The 20,307-nt window shown below is 38.5% G+C and overlaps 1 protein-coding gene across 2 annotated transcripts in view; it reads left to right on the top strand.

Moving 5' to 3' along the window:
• Window positions 1-20,307, top strand: part of ABHD18 (abhydrolase domain containing 18) — a 51,046-nt gene that overhangs the window by 18,601 nt on the left and 12,138 nt on the right. Inside the window, exons 1-8 of one of the 2 annotated variants that reach the window (XM_005877757.2) lie at window positions 652-675; window positions 2,291-2,398; window positions 3,044-3,128; window positions 8,044-8,144; window positions 10,230-10,308; window positions 10,411-10,495; window positions 13,743-13,770; window positions 17,529-17,667. In XM_005877757.2, coding sequence (XP_005877819.1) covers window positions 2,307-2,398; window positions 3,044-3,128; window positions 8,044-8,144; window positions 10,230-10,308; window positions 10,411-10,495; window positions 13,743-13,770; window positions 17,529-17,667 — 609 coding nt within the window. In that variant the 5' untranslated portion in view covers window positions 652-675; window positions 2,291-2,306. Of the gene's footprint in view, window positions 1-651; window positions 676-2,290; window positions 2,399-3,043; window positions 3,129-8,043; window positions 8,145-10,229; window positions 10,309-10,410; window positions 10,496-13,742; window positions 13,771-17,528; window positions 17,668-20,307 lie in introns of those variants that run through there. The other variant, XM_014548972.1, reaches the window with a different exon arrangement.

Here is a 20,307-nt window from a genome sequence, read left to right as displayed (position 1 = left end):
GATTGGAGAGGGCTCCCCTGAGGGCTCCCAGATTGGAGAGGGTGCAGGTCGTGCTGAGGGGCCCCCAAGTCCCCCCAGGGCATGAATGTCATGTACCGGGCCTCGAGTTTATTTCAGTAATGCCAGCAGTATGGGAGAGCAGCAGGTCATCCATGAAAATCTGCTCTGCACCTTCCCCTCATAAGCCAATTTATTTGGGGTAGGACAAAGATTACAAGGGGATGTAGGCAAAAGGACTAAGAATGGGTATAATGATTACAGGCAATGTGGGTGGGACTCCCTTATCTTTCCATGATAATGGCCTAAATTCCAAGGATGAGTCCGAGATCCCTGGGGTGCACAACTCCCAGCCAGGTTAGAATGTGCTGTCTTTCATCAGAACAAGAAAGCACAGTTAACAGAGCATGATTATTATTTCTTGTAACTATAACTAGTCCCCAATATTCTATTTCTGCCCCTAACTACATGACTGTGTTATGTTACATGGCAAAGTTGATGGAATGACACTCGCTTAGTTACATTAAGTTATGTAAGACTTGCTAGCCACTAGCTTTCATTCTCCTGTTGGCCTTAAAGAAGAAAGCTGCCATATTGTGAACTTCCTGTGAAGAGAGTCATGTGGTAGGGAACCACGGAAAGCTCCTGGGAGCTGAGACTAGCAACTTTCCTATGCAGGTATTGTGTGGATATAAGTTTTCAACTTATGTCGGTAAATACTTAGGAGCATGATTGCTAGATTGTATCATGACTATGTTTAGTTTTGTAAGAGAAACTGCCAACTGTTTTCCAAAGTGGCTGTGTCATTTTGCATTCCTACTAATAACAAGTGAGACTTCTTGTTTATCCAAGACCTTTTCAGCATTTGATATTGTAAATTTTTTTGGATTTTGGCCATTCTAATGGTTCAGTAGTAGTAACTTATTGTTTTAATAATGACATGTAATGTGGGACATCTTTTCATATGCTTACAGGGTGGGACAAAGGTAGGTTTATAATTATTCTTATGGAAAATAATGCAATAATTAATAAATAAAAATGCAAGAATGAACTGTGTTTTGCATACTCACAGCTGTATACTTTTGCCGCACCCTGTATTTGCCACCTGTACACCTTCTTTTTTTTAAATATTTTTATTGATTTTTTTATAGAGAGGAAGGGAGACAGAGAGTTAGAAACATCAATGAGAGAGAAACATCGATCAACTGCCTCCTGCACACCCCCTACTGGGGAAGTGCCCACAACCAAGGTACATGCCCTTGACCGGAATTGAACCTGGGACCCTTCAGTCCACAGGCCGGCGCTCTATCCACTGAGCCAAACCGGTTAGGGCTGTACACCTTCTTTGGTGTGGTGTTTCTTCAGCTCTTTTGCCCAGTTTTTTAAATGAGTATTTTTCTTTCCTTATTGTTGAGTTTTAATAGTTCGTTGTATATTTTGGATACAAATCCTTTATCAGATAGGTGTTTTGCAAGTATTTTCTCACAGTCTTTGGCTTGTCTTTTCATTTCTTAATGGAGTTTATTTTTAATAAATGTTCATTGAATGAACCAATTTCTTTAAATACGTAGAATATCAGCTATATTTTCTGATTATACTGTTACAGAAATTCTTCTGAGTGTTAATAGTTTTGCTTTTTACACTTAGCTCTCTAATCCTGATCCACGTACATGGAATTTTTTTGTGTACTAAGTGTGAGGTGTTGGTAGGTTTACATGAGGACATGTGCGTTTATGTGTGTAGTTTTCTGAATGGTTCCTGGCAAATAATACAAAACTGTATAAGTTTTAGCCACTACTGTTGTTACCCAACAAATACTGATTTTTTTCTCTGAGTCACTGTGCTGAGGATGGGAAGGAAGATCCTACACTCAATAATTCACAGTTTAGTGAAGCTCCGGACTCTACTTCGTCTTTTCTACTTTTATCTCAGTTCTTTTTTTGTTTTTCGGTATCTTAATTTTTCTTCAGTTTCATTGAGATGATTGATGTATAACATTGTGTTAAACTGTATAAAAATAATGATCTGATATATGTATATATTGTGAAATGATTACCAATAAGTTTAGTTAACTAAACTTGTAAGTTTTTCTTATGATGAGTGTTTTTAGGATCTATAAGATAAATAAATTGCAACATGGTAACTATAATAATACATACTGTATTATATATATGAAAGTTACTAAGAGTGGATCTATTTTTAATTTTTACCTGGTATTTAAAGTGATGGTCAGAAAACTGACCTGCTGCCTAAAATAAAATATTTTAAAGTCATTTAAAATTTTGTTTCATAGATGTTGGTTACTACTGATGGGTGTGAGTAAGTTAGATGTTCTATACCGGAGACTTCTCCTTACAAAACTTTTTATCAGAGGATGGGGAAGGCCAGAGGATCTTAAAAGGTAAAAATTTTTCTGAATGCTTGTTCTGACTTTGTTTTAGTAAACATTTAAAATTTTATTTCACTTTTAAAGTTCTTTGCTATAAATATAAAGTGATTGGAAAATTAAGTATTAAACAATATAAAAAATGAAATTATTTCCTTTTCTCTTTTCTCCCTTTAATTATTTCTCTTGTTTTAACCCACATAATCATAAATTGAATTAGTTTAAAAGTCATTCAGTTGTGAAAATAAAGAGCTCTCAGAAATACAAGTTAGATTATTAACTTTAATAATTTTTTAATTGATTTAACTTTCCAGAGACTGAGCATTCCTGGGTAAATTGAAATTGTAATGACTATGAAACTGGGATATACTGTAGCTCATGTGAATATATGTACATAAAATAAATTTTCAAGATTTGTGCTTTTAATTTTGAGTCTTATATATGTTAATTACTTTCTGAACAATGATATTTCTCACATTTTTTTGAGATAAAATGTCCAGCTTGCAAAAGACCAACAACCTACTCTTTTTCTTTGTTGACTAAAATTAAATTTTAGCATGTTTTATGACCTGGACTTAGTAATTTTTACTCACTATTCATCAGTCTCAACATATGGCTATACTAATTTTTTTTTCCTTTTGTTCCCCTTTACCATAACAGACTCTTTGAATTCAGAAAGATAATTGGAAATCGAGAAAGATGTCAGAATCTGGTTTCAAGTGATTATCCAGTATACATCGATAAGGTAGTAAAATGAAATAAATGTAATTATAGAAATTCTGTTTTAACATAAATATGTGACAAGAATAGGTGGAAGGGCAGGAGCTGGAAGAGATTCACCTAAGAGCTTATATGCATATATGCATAACCTGTGGCAAAGGAAGGCAGGGGCAGAATGGAGGAGGTCATTGGGGGGAAAAAAGAAGACATCTGTAATACTTTCAACACTAAAGATAAATTTTTTAAAAGAATAGGTTGAATGTTAAGAGTATAACAGTAAACACTAGAACATGAGTACACAGTATAGGTTTTTCATTTAATTTTTTTAATCTCCCACCCATCCCCGCCTCCTCTCTGAGATTCATACTTCTGTTCCATGTTTCCATGTCTCTGGATCTATCTTGTTCATCAATTTATTTTGTTTATTAAATTCACATATGAGTGAGATAATGTGATACTTATCTTTCTCTGACTGGTTTATTTTGCTTTACATAGTACTCTCTAGGTCCCTCCAGGCTGTCTCAAAGGGTAAGAGATCCTTCATTTTTATAGCTGCATAGTATTCCATGGTGTGAATGTACTACAGCTTTTTTACCCACTCTTCTACTGATAGGCACTTGGGCTGTTTCCAGATCTTAGCTATTGTAAATTGTGCTACTATGATAGGGGTGCATGTATTCTTTCTGATTGGTGTTTAGGATTTCTTAGGATAAATTCCCAGAAATGGGATCACTGGGTCAAATGGCAGTTCCATTTTTAATTTTTTGAGGAAACTCCATACTGTTTTCCATAGTGGCTGCACCAGTCTACATTCCCACCAGCAGTGTAGTAGGGTTCCCTTTTCTCTACAACCTAGCCAACACTTGTCCTTTGCTGATTTGTTGATGATTTTGATATGCCTTTCCCTAATGACTATGATGTTGAGCATTTGTATGTGCTTATTGGCCATTTGAGTGTCTTCTTTGGAGAAATATTTATGAAATACTTGCCTTTTTGTTTTGTTTTTTGCATGTCACTAGCCTGGTGACTGACTATTCCATAGTAGGGCCACAGTCAGTTTATAAGGTCAAGAGTTGCTCTTGGAGGACTCTAGCACAATAAGGCAATAGCTAATACCCAAGCATGACTCTAGAGCAGTGATGGCGAACCTATGACACGCGTGTCAGAGGTGACACACGAACTCATTTTTTTGGTTGATTTTTCTTTGTTAAATGGCATTTAAATATATAAAATAAATATCAAAAATATAAATCTTTGTTTTACTATGGTTGCAAATATCAAAAAATTTCTATATGTGACACGGCACCAGAGTTAAGTTAGGGTTTTTCAAAATGCTAACACGCTGAGCTCAAAAGGTTCGCCATCACTGCTCTAGAGACTGCCTGTTTTTAATTGGGCTATTCATCTTATTGTTGAGTTGTAGCTTGCTTAATTTTTAAACCAATATTATGTTTGGCTCTAAAATTGGTTTTTATCTTACCAAATTCCCAATTACCCTAACACTATTTATTGAATAATTATTTCCTTCACATTAGTTTGTACTATCTTCTTTATCAAATAGTTTGTTTTTCAAAAATACATGCGAAAAAAAACTTTAAAACTATATTTGCAGGCAAAAAGATGAATAAAATGTAAAGACTTCTTGATTTAAAAATTTCACATTATCCACGTTAGGTTTTCTTACCTTTTTTAAAAAAATGCAGTACAATCCTGATTAAAACATTCAATTTAGAACTTAGGTCCATAAAAGGCTCCTAAAATAATTTTTGGAAGAACCATGAGAGTACAATCAGATCAGGAATACCGGAACAGGAAGATTGATAAGTCTGTTTTAGTAATATATCAGTGGGTATTGTAAAGTTGCAGCATGATCAACCGAGCATGCTATTGGTTCAGAAATAAAAGATAGGCTAATAAGAACTAATGAAGGATTGAAAATAATATGCCATAATTTATGCAAATTTATTTCATAGTAAAGCAGCTTTTTTGTTGTTGTTAATCCTCACCCAAGGATATTTTTTCCATTGATTTTTTTAGAGAGAGTGGAAGGGAGGAGGGGAGAGAGACAGAAAGAAACATCAGTGTGAGAGATACACATTGATGGTTTGCCTCCAGCACGCAAGGCCAACCCAGGTACATGCTCTTGACTGGGAATCAAACCTGAGACCCTTCAGTCCCTTGGCTGATGCTCTTGCCACTGAGCAAAATCAGCGAGGTCTAGAATTTGTGTTTTTTGTTTTTTTTTAATATATTTTTTTATTGACTTCAGAGAGGAAGGGAATGGGAGAGAGAGATAGAAACATCAATGATGAGAGAGTATCTGAACGGCTGCCTCCTGCACGCTTCCCACTGGGGATCCAGCCTGCAACCCAGCATGTGCTCTTGACCGGAATCAAACCCAGGATCCTTCAGTGCGGAGGCTCTATCCACTGAGCCAAACCAGGTAGGGTGAATTTGTGTTTTAAATAAAGCTAGACGAGGTATGTTTTTTTGTTTGTTTGTTTCTGATTTTAATGGAAATACGTGGTGCTTTAATGCTAATTTAATTTTTACTACTGGCTTGATAAAAAAAAGAAAAATTCATTTAAAAAAACACAACTATTTGCCCTAGTCAGTTTGGCTCAGTGGATAGAGCATCGGCCTGTGGCCTGAAGGGTCTCAGATTCAATTCCGGTCAAGGCCACATACCTCAGTTGCAGGTTCCTCACCGACCAGGGCCCTGGTCAGGGCACGTGAAGGAGGCAACCAATCGATGTCTTTCTCTCACATCTACATTTCTTTCTTTCCCTCTCTCTTTCACTTTCTCTAAAAATCAATGGAAAAATACCCTTGGGTGAGGATTAACAAAAAACAAAAAAAACAACTATTTGAGGGAGGAAAAGTTTAGATATTATATATTAGCAAATTCCTTTGACATATATGTAAATGCCATATTTCTCCTTATGTGATATGTTGACGTGACTTATTACATCAGTAGATTGCCTAAAAATTAGCCATTCTAACATATTTAATATCAGCCCTTATTTGATTGTAGTAAATTATTGTTGCAATTTGTAAATTGTTCATATGTTTACTTTTATATTGTCAAATTATTCTAACTGGTATTTTATTTGGCGTTATTGTATATGATTGTGTAAATGAAGTTTATTTATAGTTTACTTTTCCAACTAGACTGTAGTAAAAGATATTGAAAGAAAAGGAATGTGTGTGAATCAGAGCCAGGTCCTTAGAAAGCAGTATGTGGCAAAAACGATACATAGTAGGCACTGGAGAAAAGGGTTTTACTGAATGGAAATTTTTTATAAAAAGCACCAATATGCCCTACCTGGTTTGGCCCAATGGATAGAGCGTCAGCCTGCGGACTGAAGGGTCCCAGGTTCTATTCTGGCCAAGGGCACATGCCTGAGTTGCAGATTCAACCCCCAGTAGGGGGCATGCAGGAAGCAGCCAATCAGTGATTCTCTCTCATCACTGATGTTACTTTTTTTTTTATTATTGATTTTTTTATAGAGAGGAAGGGAGAGGGATAGAGAGTTAGAAACATCGATGAGAGAGAAACATCGATCAGCTGCCTCCTGCACACTCCCTACTGGGGATGTGCCCACAACCAAGATACATGCCCTTGACCGGAATCGAACCTGGGACCCTTGAATACGCAGACCGACGCTCTATCCACTGAGCCAAACCGGTTAGGGCATCATTGATGTTTCTGTCTTTCTCTCCCTCTCCCTTCCTCTCTAAAATCAATAAAGTATATATATTTTTAAAAGGCATCTATACTAATAAAAGGGTATATGCTAATTAGACCGGATGTCCTTCTGGACAAAGCCACAGTGGCTGCGAGGGCCGGAGAGGGCTAGCAGCCGTGGCACGCCAGAAGTTCCGCCTCTGTGCATGAGCTGCACAGGAAACACCTTTTCTGACCACTCAGCCAAACGGGTTAGGGCATCATTGATGTTTCTATCTTTCTCTCCCTCTCCCTTCCTCTCTAAAATCAATAAAATATATATATTTTTAAAAGGCATCTATACTAATAAAAGGGTATATGCTAATTAGACCGGACGTCCTTCTGGACAAAGCCACAGTGGCTGGAGAGGGCTAGCAGCCGTGGCACGCCGCAAGTTCCGCCTCTGTGCATGAGCTGCACAGGAAACACCTTTTCTGACCACTCATTGGCTAAATTCGCAGTAAGCCACTCGCAGCATTCTTGGTAACTGGGGTAATAAGAATCCAGGAAGGTGATCTAGGGTTTTTCCACCTCACTTCTGGAGGAAAAACGAAGGTCTGCTGCTGGAGGGGCTAAGAAATGTCATATCCTGCCCTAGCCGGTTTGGCTCAGTGGATAGAGCCTTGGCCTGCAGACCACAGGGTCCCAGTTTGATCCCAGTCAAGGTCACGTACCTAGGTTGCAGGCTCCTCCCTGGCCCGGGCCCAGGTCAGGGTTCATGCAGGAGGCAACCAATCGATGTGTTCCTCTCACACTGATGTTTCTCTCTGTCTTTCCCTCTCTCTTCCGCACTCTCTAAAAATTAATGGAAAAATATCCTCAGGTGAGGATAAAAAAAAAGAAAGAAATGTCATATCCTATGAAAGAGACATCTTGAAAATGCCTAAAGAAAGTTGACATTTTTTTGTGATGAAGGGAGGGGAGTCCCTGTTGATGAAAACACGACAGCGGTTGCGAGGGCCGAGGGCCGGCAGTTGCGGTGGCTGGCAGTGGCAGCAGCAGCGGGGTGATGGGAGCGGCACCTTCCCCTGATCAGCCTGGTCGCCTCCCCCAAGGGGCCCCCTCATCAATAGGACATATTTGAGGGCTCCCAGACTGTGAAGGGGGTAGGCCGGGCACGAATTTTTGTGCACCGGACCTCTAATATATCTATAATAGACCAAGATATCTTTGTTTACATGTATAAATCTTAGTTTTGTTTTTGTTTTTTTAGATTGAAGAGCAGTCAGACTGTAAAATCCTAGATGGACACTTTGTTTCTCCTATGGCACATTATGTACCTGATATCATGCCAGTTGAATCTATTATTGCAAGGTAAGAATTTTTATTACTAAATAAAAATTTAAAGTACTAAGTTGTTTATGTTAATTTAAGTTATAACAATATCAATGCCATCTTATTTGAAATTACTTAGCATTAATTATAATAATTATGTGACATTATTCCCATTACACATGGGGTGAGAGGAGAGTGAAATTATAGAGCTTTATTATTTTGACATATTTAGTATGCATTTGAACTTAGGCTGTTATCCATTGAAAATATCCTATATAATAAAAGCCTGATATGTTAAGTGTGTCCAGTCGACCAGTCAGCCATTCAACCAATCAAAGTGTGATATGCTAAGGCTGCTCAACTGCTCACTATGATGTGCACTGACCACCAGGAGACAGACAGTCAACTGGTCGACCAGTCACTATGATGTGCACTGACCTCGGTTGATTAGTTTGCGGCTGGGGTCTGGCCGGTTGGGACTGAGTGAGATGGGCAGGACACGCCCTGGAGCCCTCCCGGGCTGGCCAACCTCCCGAGTCCCTCTCTGGCCCCGATTGTGCACTGGTGGGGACCCTCGGCCTGGCCTGTGCCCTCTTGCAATCTGGGACCCCTCAAGGGATGTCAGAGACCTGGTTTTGGCTAGATCCTGCAGGCCAGGCCAAGGGACCCCATTGGTGCATGAATTCGTGCACTGGGTCTCTAGTACTGTTATAAATATGTTTTGTATAAGTCTCATGGTAACCACAGAACTAAAATCTATAATGTTTGAACAAAAGAGAAGAGAAAAAAGTATAATTATATCACTACAGAAAGTCATCAAATTATAAAAGAAGAAAAAAAAATAAAGAAGAAACAAAACACTCGTGAAACAGGCAGAAACAATGAACAAAATGGCTATAGTAAGTCCATACCTATCAATAATCAGTTTAAATGTAAATGAAATAAGTTCTCCAATCAAAAGACATGGAATGGTTGAATGGATAAAGAAACAAGACCCAGCCCAGACAGCATGGCTCAATGTTTGAGCATTGACCTAGGAACCAGGAGGTCATGGTTCTATTCCCAGTCAGGGCACATGCCCAGATTGTAGGTTCAATCCCCAACCCCCGGTGTGGGATGTGCAGGAGTCAGCCAATCAATGATTCTCCCTTATCATTGATGTTTCTATCTCTCTTTCCCTCCTCCCACTGCGAATGGAGCCTGCAACTTGGGCATGTGCTCTGACTGGGAATGTTTTTGGTGCATGGGGCGATGCTCAACCAAGCCACACTGGCCAGGGCAGAAAAGCAGTTCTAGTTGCCTGAGAATGCAGCCACAGCCTAAAGAGTACAGTTTTCTAAGACTTAATCATATACATTAATGTCTCTAGCATAAGAAAATTTTATTACGCATTTATAAAGTTGTGGTATTGAACAAGATAAAAAATGATTACAATAAATTCTCTGTCTATATGGTAATTGAATATTTTACTATCCTAACATAAAACAAATTTACAATATCTTTGTTGTCTTTAGGCAAATATTAAATACTCAATTACAATTTTAATGTCAGAATTCTGGAGACTTTTTTCTAAAATAATTTAATTATGAAACTTCCAAGCATTGAAAGTTTGTATTAAGCCCTGACTGGTTTGGCTCAGTGGATAGAGCATCGGCCTGCGGACTGAAAGGTCCCAGGTTCGATTCCCGTCAAGGGCATGTACCTTGGTTGCGGGCACATCCCCAGTAGGAGGTGTGCAGGAGGCAGCTGATCGATGTTTCTCTCTCATTGATGTTTCTAACTCTCTATCCCTCTTCCTTCCTCTCTGTAAAAAATCAAACAAAAAAAAACAAAAAAGAAAGTTTGTATTAAAAGCCTTTAAGCCCTAACGGGTTTGGCTCAGTGGATAGAGCGTCGGCCTGTGGACTGAAAGGTCCCATGTTGGATTCTAGTCAAAGGGCATGTACCTTGGTTGCGGGCACATCCTCAGTAGGAGGTGTGCAGGAGACAGCTGATCGATGTTTCTCTCTCATTGATGTTTCTAACTCTCTATCCCTCTCCCTTCCTCTCTGTAAAATATCAATAAAATATATTTTTTTAAAAGCCTTTAAAAGATAATTAATTGAGGTGCTTTATTTTAAATAGGTTCCAATTTATTGTGCCTAAAGAATGGAATAGCAAATATAGACCCGTATGCATTCATCTTGCTGGAACAGGAGATCATGTAAGACTTCATTATGACATCTAATCCCTAATTTGTCAACATACTCTCCTTAACAGATGTGATTATTATATTCTTTAAATGTGTCCTCTTTTCTTTTCTTAGCATTACTGGAGACGACGAACACTGATGGCTCGTCCTATGATTAAAGAAGCCGGAATGGCTTCTTTGTTGTTAGAAAACCCTTATTATATCCTTTTGTGATACCTAGAAATCTTTTCTCTTATGTATTTATAGATTTAGTCATCCAAAGGAATGATAGATAGTAGCCAACTTTTCTAAATCAGTTAAATTTAGTCATTAGTTCAAAAAATACTTAAGAATGAAGTGAAAAATTACTTTTTAGATTGAAGAGCAGTCAGACTTTTAAAAAGCCTTCATGCCTTTTAAAAACTAAAATAAGGATTGTGCTTCTGTTGTATAATAAAGATAAATGGTACTTCTGTTTCCTGTGAGACTTATTTTATGCTGCATTTTAATATTAAGTCAAATGTTTGCTATTAAGAAAACCCTCATGTTTTAAGTGCTTTACAGTTAAGTACCAGTTGAGGTTTAGAACAGTTCTTAACTTAATTTTCAAGATGACATCAGACTATGTCCAGAAGAAGAAACGAAACTGGCCCTAGCTGGTTTGGCTCAGTGGATAGAGCGTCGGCCTGCGGACTGAAGGGTCCCAGGTTTGATTCCAGTCAAGGACACATGCCCAGGTTGAGGGCTTGATCTCCCCAGTGGGGGGCGTGCAGGAGGCAGCCAATCAATTACTCTTTCTCATCATTGATGTTTCTATCTCTTTCTCCCTCTTCCTTCCTCTCTTAAATCAATAAAAATATATTTAAAGAAAAAGGAACTGCCAAAACCGGTTTGGCTCAGTGGATGGAGCGTCGGCCTGCAGACTGAAGGGTCCCAGGTTCGATTCCGGTCAAGGGCATGTACCTGGGTTGCGGGCACATCCCCAGTAGGAGATGTGCAGGAGGCGGCTGATCGATGTTTCTCTCTCATCGATGTTTCTAACTCTCTATCTCTCTCCCTTCCTCTCTGTAAGAAATCAATAAAATATATTAAAAAAAAAAAGAAAAGAAAAAGAAACAAAACTGATGCACAAATATAACAAAATGCTCAACATTGCTGGTAATAAGAGAAATGTAAAGTTAAAGCAACAATTAACAAATATTTTAAAAACAAAACATAATACTCATGAGCCTGTTGTGAAATGGGCACACTCACTACTGATTACTGAATATCAGTTCAACCCCTGGGAAAGCATTTTTACCACATTGAAGCAAGAGCCTTAAAAAGCTTCACATCCCTTGACAGGATGATTCTCTTTCTGGGAAATTTAATCTAAGGATAAAATACTAAGAAAAGAGAAAGTAAGAGAAAAGAGAAAAGATAGCTATATAACTTGATGTACAATAGTAAAACATTAGAAATAGCTTGAATGTCCAACAATAGCAACATGGTTGAGAAAACTGGTTCATAATATTGTAATATTATGCAGTTGGTTCTGTAATATTTATTGTTCTACCATTTACTGCCTGTATGACCATGGACTTGTTAACATAATATTTTAGTACATCAATATTTTTGTTGGCAATGGGAATAGTCTCTTAGGTTATTCAGAGTATTATAGAGTTAATACTGTCTAGAACGTTGCTTGGTAAATAATGTGTTTAGTAAATTTTAACAGTTATTATTTTAAAAGTTTACAGCAATGTATGTAAGTATTTATAGTGTAAAAATGGGATATATAACTCTATGGTATGATATAGGTATACAGAAAAACCTAAAAACAAAACCCATTTAAAATACTGTGGAAAAAACATTAGGAAAAATACCCCATGATATTAACATAGTTGTCTGTAGATAAACTAAATTTTTTCTAATCCTTTCTGTATTTTCTAAGAAAATTTAAATTGATTTTGAGAGAGGTGGGGAAGGGAGAGAAAGAGAGAGAAACATCAATTTGTTGTTCCACTTATTTATGCATTCATTGCTTGCTTTCTTGTGTGGAACCTGGAGATGGAACACTCAACCTTGGTGTATAGGGGTGATGCTCTAACCAACTAAGCAACCCAGGTTTTTAGGTTTTCTATAATAATATAAATGAAAAAATCCAATAAACTGAAGTTGAAGACTGCACAACCCAATAAATATACTAAAAACATTGAATTGTACACTTCAGATAAATTGTTTAGCCCTGGCCAGTGTGGCTCAGTTGGTTGGAGCATCATCCTGTGTACCAGAGCGATAGGGCATATACCTTGATTGCAGGTTCCATCCCCAGGGCGCATACAGTTGGCCACCAATGGATATATCTCTCTCACATTAATGTGTATGTGCCTCTCCCTCTTTTCCTCCCTCTCTAAAATCAATAAAAATTCTTTAAAATAAATTGTTAGTCCCAAAAAGAGAAAAAGAAAAAAAAATTATTATCCCTGTCCTGTGTCTTTAGTGGTTAGAGCAGTGGTTCCCAAACTTATTTGGCCTACCGCCCCCTTTCCAGAAAAAATATTACTCAGCGCCCCCTGGAAATTAATTTTTTTTAAATTTTAATAGCAATTAAACAGAAAGATATATGTATTAATGTTTCTACCTTTTTCATAAAATATAGTAAAGAAAGGTGTAAATTAGAAACATTGAAGTTTGAAATTATGAAACTATTTATTGAACTCAGAATAGAAAGGTAATACAAAAAAAGTTAAAACAAATGCACCTGTGGCCATCACCGCCCCCCCTGGATCGCTGCAGCGCCCACCAGGGGGCGGTAGCGCCCACTTTGGGAATCACTGGGTTAGAGCATCTGCCTGCAAATTCGTTGCTACTTCATAACTGTAATTTTGCTACTGTTATGAATCGTAATGTAAATATCTGATATGCAGGATGTATTTTCATTGTTACAAATTGAACATAATTAAAGCATAGTGATTAATCACAAAAACAATATGTAATTATATATGTGTTTTCCCATGGTCTTAGGCGACCCCTGTGAAAGGGTCATTCCACCCCCAAAGGGGTCGCGACCCACAGGTTGAGAACCGCTGCCATAAGGTTTAATTCCTAGTCAAGGGCGTGAACCTGGGATGCAGGTTCGATCCTGTGTGCAGGCGTCTACCAATAATGTGTCTCTTCCACATCGATGTTTCTTTCTCTTTTTCCAACTTCCTTCCTCCCTTCCACTCTCTAAAAATCAATAGAAAAAATATCCTGATGTGAGGATTAATCAAAATAATACTAATACTAATAAATTATTTAAAAAATAAAGCTCTATAAAAGAAAACCATTTGAAAAACCTGAGAACTTCTAAACAGCATATTTCAGATAATTATAAAATAGTTATTTCAGTATTAAATTGTCTTCAACTTTAACTAATTTAAGTTAATGTGTTTTGATACCAGAGAATATTTGTTTTAAAACTTTCTCTTTGACCACATTCTTAAATGGCTGCAGGAAACCCAAGGACCAAATGTAAGTATATGTCACCTTCATTTTTGCAGTCTTTATATTGAATTTTCAGCAACATTAAAGTTTTTGGTAGTCTTTGGTTAACCATTTCTAAGTTTAATCTCCAAGTGTTATTGCGGGGAAATTCTGTTATAAAACTATAGTAGGAATGTTAACTTTAATTTTTACTTTAAGCTTTTTGCATTTTAAATGTATGATAAAGAGATAAATTTTTAATAGGTTGACTGGAAATATATTTTATTTGTAAAACTTTAACTGAAGAAAGTATAAAACATGTTCCTTTTTAAAAGGAAGAGTACATTTACTTTGTGAAATTAAACACTACTATTTTTTATTCTTGCAATGCATAATATAGGTAAACTTTCTCTTCCTGGTCTTTTAAAATGATCAACTTTAAGGCAGTGCTTTTTGCATTTTCATAATCTATGTTATATTTAGTTTTGATTCATTCAAGAAATATTTGATCCTAGACACTGGGAAGACAGCAACAAAAAGACAAGGTCCTTACTTTCATAGAGCTCATATTCTAGTATGGGAGAGAGATAAAAATCAATAAGGTAATTTCATATACTTATCAATACCATAAAGAAATAAAGCAAGGCAATGGGATAAAGAATAATAGAGTGTGGGTGCAGGGATGGAGCAGTATTAGATATGAGGACATGACGTAACGAGAAGGAGTCACCAGGGTGACAACCTGGAGGAAGGTCAGTCTCAGAGAAGGAAGAGTAAATGAAAAGCACAATGTGAGCACCGGGTTGTAGAGTAGTGCAAGATGAGATCAGAAAGGTAGGCAAGGGCCAGGTTAGGAAGAACCATGATTAGAATTTTAATCTAAGTGCAGTGGGAAACCTCTAGTGTACTTTAAGCAGAAAGTAAAATGATAAGACCTACTGATAAATTCATTTTTATGGGTAAGAAATCAAAAGTTCTGACTTGGACATATTGGTGATATCTGTTGGACCTGCAAGTAGAGAAGTCAAATAGGGAGTTGCAAAGTGGTGGAAAGATCAGTTTAGAAGTCACTTGTCTATATGATCATGACATAAAAGAGGTCATGAAAATGGGGTGTGGTAGAAGCAGACCTTATAAAGTGGGAAAACTGTATAAATTTCCTAGTGCGGACTTGTTGCGAGAATTATAATGTTTATAAAATATCCTGTTACATTTATGTACCCAGAAAATATAATAATGCTCCAATGTATTTAATTTTTCTCAAACAACTCATCATAAGAAAGAAATGTCTTGCAATTTTAATAATAAACAATTCGCTCTCTTTTAAAATATCTTAACCCTGTTTTCATCAACAGTGGTTAAATAATTTGAGAGTGGGTTTATTGTTATATATAGCCATTATCTCAAAACCTCACATCGGTAACTTCTGTTAAAGAGCAAACTGAGGTGGACCTGAGAATTCAAACTTCCATACCAGATGAAAATAATCAGGGGAATTCTGTAATCATAAATAGCAAATTAGAATGAGGATAGGAAACAAATATAAGGATAAATGAGTTCTTTTATGATGAAGCATGAGTATGATCTGTTTTGACATAGGATAACATCCTAATATATAAAAACCCTGGGTCCCTCATGACCGGAGGCTCGACCAACCAGAAGTCAGTCCTGCAGTCAGCACTGGGTTGCCGTGGTGACCCAGCACTGACTGCTGAGGGGACTGCAAATCAGGCCCGGACAGAGGCCTGAAGAGAGAAGCAGGGTCTGATCCATAGCCCCTGTGGCAGCTGTTGATCAGCACTTGCCTCTCTCTTTCTCTCCAGCAGCCACGCCTCCCTTTCTCTCCAGGCCTCCACCGGGGCTGCTGATCAGCCCCACCTTGCTGATCAGGCCCCGTTGATAGGCCCAGAGATGCTGACTGGCATAGAAACCGACCAATCAGAACCAAATCTGGGTGAAGTGTGAGGAGCCAATGGCTGCCTAGGAGGCAGAGCTTTTGACGCCGACTGGCATAGGAGCCAACCAATCAGAACCAAATCCAGGTGAACTATGAGGAGTCAGTGTCTGCCTAAGAGGCAGAGCTTTTGACACTGACTGGCATAGGAACTGACCAATTAGAACCAAATCTAGGTCAACTGTGAGGAGCCAATGGCTGCCTAGGAGGCAGAGCTTTTGACGCCGACTGGCATAGGAGCCAACCAATCAGAACCAAATCCAGGTGAACTATGAGGAGTCAGTGTCTGCCTAAGAGGCAGAGCTTTTGACACTGACTGGCATAGAAACCAACCAATCAGAACCAAATTGGCCAGCAGAGGAGGGCAGTTGGGGGCGAGATCAGGCCTGCAGGGGAGGGCAGTTGGGGCAAGATCAGGCCAGCAGGGGAGGGCAGTTGGGGGCGATCGGGCTGGTAGGAGAGGAGTTAGGTGTTAATCAGGCTGGCAGGAGAGTGGTTAGGGGGTAATCAGTCTGGCAGGCAGAAGCGGTTAGGGGCAATCAGGCAGGCAGGCAGGCAGGCGAGCAGTTGCGAGCCAGCAGTCCCGGATTGTGAGGTGATGTCCCCCGAGAGGTCCCAGATTGGAGAGGGTGCAGGCTGGGTGAGGGACACACACACACACCACCACCACCACCACCCCCAGTGCAAGAATTTCATGCACCGGGCCTCTAGTCCCATATAATAAAAGGCTAATATGCAAATTGTCCCCTCCACAGGGAGTTTGATTAGGGGGCAGGGCCAGCCAGCCAACCTCCCGTGTCCCCTTCCCCAGGCCAGCGCAGGCAGGTGGGACCCCACCTGTGCACAGATTCTTGCACCAGGCCTCTAGTAGTTTCCACAAAGAGAAGCCCTGCCTTATGAATATGGAGCCCTGAGAGGATGTGGGAGGACACTGGGCATAATTCTGTTTTTAACAACTTGGTGTTCCTGTGGCATCTGGTTCTTTGCATATAATTATTCTATGTAGGCATATAGTGAATGACCATTGATAAAATGAATTTTTGTACACTTTGACAAGGTTTCATCCAGTAGCCAACTATGTGCATATGTCTTCATAAATTATGTATTTAAGATGTCGGTAATACATGAAACTAGTATTAGGTTAAACTGTTACATTGCTTTTTTAAAAATGTTATGCTTTTAAGTTCTATTGTAATAAGTTCTTTCTAAGGGGGGACAACTATAAATTTGTTTTTCCTTATATAGTCATGGTAATTTAACAAAATTGGCAGTATAAGAAATATTATTTTCCCATAAGTATTTTAAGTTTTTATAAAGTGCCATCAAGCCCTGGCCGGCTTGGCTCAGTGGATGGAGTGTCAGCCTGCGGATTGAAGGGTCCCAGGTTCGATTCCAGCCAAGGGCACATGCCTGGGTTGCGGGCTTGATCCCCGGTGGGGGGCATGCAGGAGGCAGCCAATCGATGATTCTCTCTCATCATTGATGTTTCTATCTCTCTCTCCTTCTCCCTTCCTCTCTGAAATCAATAAAGAAATATATTTTTAAAAAAATAAAAAAATAAAGTGCCATCAAATAAGATTCTTTTCTGAACTTGAAAATAGGAAAATAGTTGAAATTCAATAAAGATTATATACTAGAGAGCATATATAACTTAAAAAAATAAGTTATAGGTGATTAATATGTAGAACTGTATTAGCAGCACTCTAATTATATCAACTCAGTCCATTGTTTTACTCAACTACTATTCCCTTTAAAAGAATAAAGATAAACCTTGACTGCCTGTTGTAAATTTTCACATATAAAAATGTAAATACATTAAAAAATAATTTTCTTTTTTGTTTTGTGATGCTAGAAGGTCCAGCTTAAAAAACGTGTCTGACCTATTTGTGATGGGAGGAGCTCTTGTTTTGGAATCTGCAGCTCTCTTGCACTGGCTAGAGAGGGAAGGTTATGGACCTCTAGGAATGACCGGAATATCCATGGGAGGACATGTAAGCCTTTCATTTCAAATGATATTTACTTACGATTGTGTTTATAAGATCTAGGGAATCTAGTTACTTTTAAAATTCACTTTATGTATAGAATTAATTTTGGTTTTGGTGAAAGAAGAAACATTCTAAACTTTCATTCCAATTATAATGATGTTATTTTTTGGTATGATTTATGTAGACACTGATTGTACTTACTCTACAGTTACATCTCAGGTATTGGATTTGATATTTTATTAAAAGTTGATTATGAAACTTTACTCAAGTTTCAAGTATAAACGTCATATTGGTGAAAATAGCTAATTTGGAAAATACTTTTTATATATTTATATATTTTTTATTGATTTCAGAGAGGAAGGGAAAGGGAGAGAGAGAAACATCAACAATGAGAGAGAATCATTGATCAGCTGCTTCCTGCACACCCCCTACTGGGGATCGAGCCTGCAACCTGGACATATGCCCTTGACCAAAATCGAACCAGGGACCCTTCAATCCACAAGCCGATGCTCTATCCACTGAGCCAAACTGGCTAGGGCTGGAAAATACTTTTCATTTATCTCTTTTATCTTTATACCTGATACCACCAACTTATTTTACCTTTGTCTTGTAGAGTGTACTAAAATGGCCTCCTACTTGGTTTGCTTGTCATGTATTCTTTTCTCTTAAACTTTTTCTTTTAACAGTTTTCTTCACACCTTAGTGGTCTTCCCCAATCTGATCTCTGCTCTGTTCTGCCTAAAACCTGCCAAAGACTTGCTCTTGCACTGGCTGTAACTATGCCAGGTGCTGGTACCCTTCTGGTGCCCCTGCATGCCTTTCCACCTAGCTGAATAACAGCTTGCTCTTCTGGTTCCAATTTGGAGCTTACTTCCTATGACAAGCTCTCCTGACTCCCAGCCTTACTCCAGACTATACTTCATCTCTCATTAGTACTTATTTCACTGTACTTATTTAGCCATCAGTTTGCTCCATGATGCAGTACATTCACTGAGGGCCAGGAATATGCTCTGGTTCATTATGTGGACTGATTAGTCATTTAGCACATTAAAAAATATATTTGCTGTAAGTTACTTGACTTATAAAATTAAGTTCAAAAACTTACTCAAATTCAAAGGGGTTAACAAAGAGGTGAAGCTAATAAAACCACTTCAAGAATTTACTCAAATTCAAAACAGCAACTACAAGACAGTAAACCTAAAGGCTGAAAAAGGATTTCTTTTCCTACCTAGTAGTGTTTCCATTTTTAGAACCTAGGTTGTGGCCTTTAATTTCATCTTGACTACTGCCTCTTAACTGGTTTTCCTACCTGAAATCTGATCCTCTCTAATCAGCCCTATAAACCACTATCATTTTAGCTTCCTTGAATCACTCCTTTGACAATGCCACTCCTTTGCCCAGGCTTCTTGATTAATTCCCCATTATCTACAAAACAAAGGAACTTCTAATCTGATCCTGATCAATCTTTCCAGCCCTACTTATCTCCTGAACCCACTGACCACATGTGCACTATTGACCAGCTGAGCTGAAGTACAGGGTGTTTCAGAAGTAGGTTTACATTTGTGAGCATGCAAAACAGAGTTTACTCTTGTAGTATTATTTATTAACTGTTATATTATTTTCCATACAAACAACTATAAACCTACTTTTGCTCCACCCTGTATTTTGGATGTTCCCCACAACAAAGACTTTGTGCTTTCTCACTATCTTGCCTTTAATCGTATTGTCTTCTTTTTTTTTTTAAATATATTTTATTGATTTTTTACAGAGAGGAAGGGAGAGAGATAGAAAGTTAGAAACATCGATGAGAGAGAAACATCGACCAGCTGCCTCCTGCACATCTCCTACTGGGGATGTGCCCGCAACCCAGGTACATGCCCTTGACCGGAATCGAACCTGGGACCTTTCAGTCCGCAGGCCGATGCTCTATCCACTGAGCCAAACCGGTTTCGGCCGTATTGTCTTCTTAAATGGAAGACATGACCCCATCAATCATTTACCCTAAGTGACAGCCATTTCATGAAGCCTACCCCAATTCCTCTAGCCCAAAACAACTCTTTCCCTCTCTAAGCATACATATTACATTATTTTAAATTAGTTTTATGTTGTGTTTTGTAGTTTACCAAATTCTTGGCATCTTTTAGTCAACTTCAGGGGTCTGAGGGTTTTTTTTATTTTATTATTATTTTTTAGGGTCTGAGATTTTTATAGTTGTGATTTTGCTGTACCTGAGCAAGTCACTTAGGTAATGAGTGTATCTACATCTCAGCATGTGTGCTCTATATTTACCCAGTAGAAAGTAGCTCTCTATGAAAAGTCTTGAGATTACTTAAAATTTTCTAATATATTTTACTAGAGGCCTGGTGCACATATTCGTGCATGAGTGGGGTCCCTCGGCCTGGCTGGCAATCGGGGCGTCTCACCCAGTCCAGATCGGGGCGGGGCGGGCCAGCCAAGAGGAGGAAAGACAGGAGTTTGGCTGTGAGAGCGCACTGACCACCAGGGGACAGGTCCTGCATTGAGCATCTGCCCCTGGTGGTTAGTGCACACCGTAGCAACCAGTCATTTGCTCGACCAGTCGTAAAGGTCACTTAGGCTTTTATATATATAGACTAGAGGCCCGGTGCACAAAAATTTGTGCACTCG

This window comes from Myotis brandtii, unplaced genomic scaffold (assembly GCF_000412655.1).
Source record: "Myotis brandtii unplaced genomic scaffold, ASM41265v1 scaffold53, whole genome shotgun sequence".
Lineage (NCBI taxonomy): Eukaryota > Metazoa > Chordata > Mammalia > Chiroptera > Vespertilionidae > Myotis > Myotis brandtii.
The sequence above is the reverse complement of the archived record's forward strand: the minus strand, read 5'-3'. Positions and strand labels throughout refer to the sequence as shown.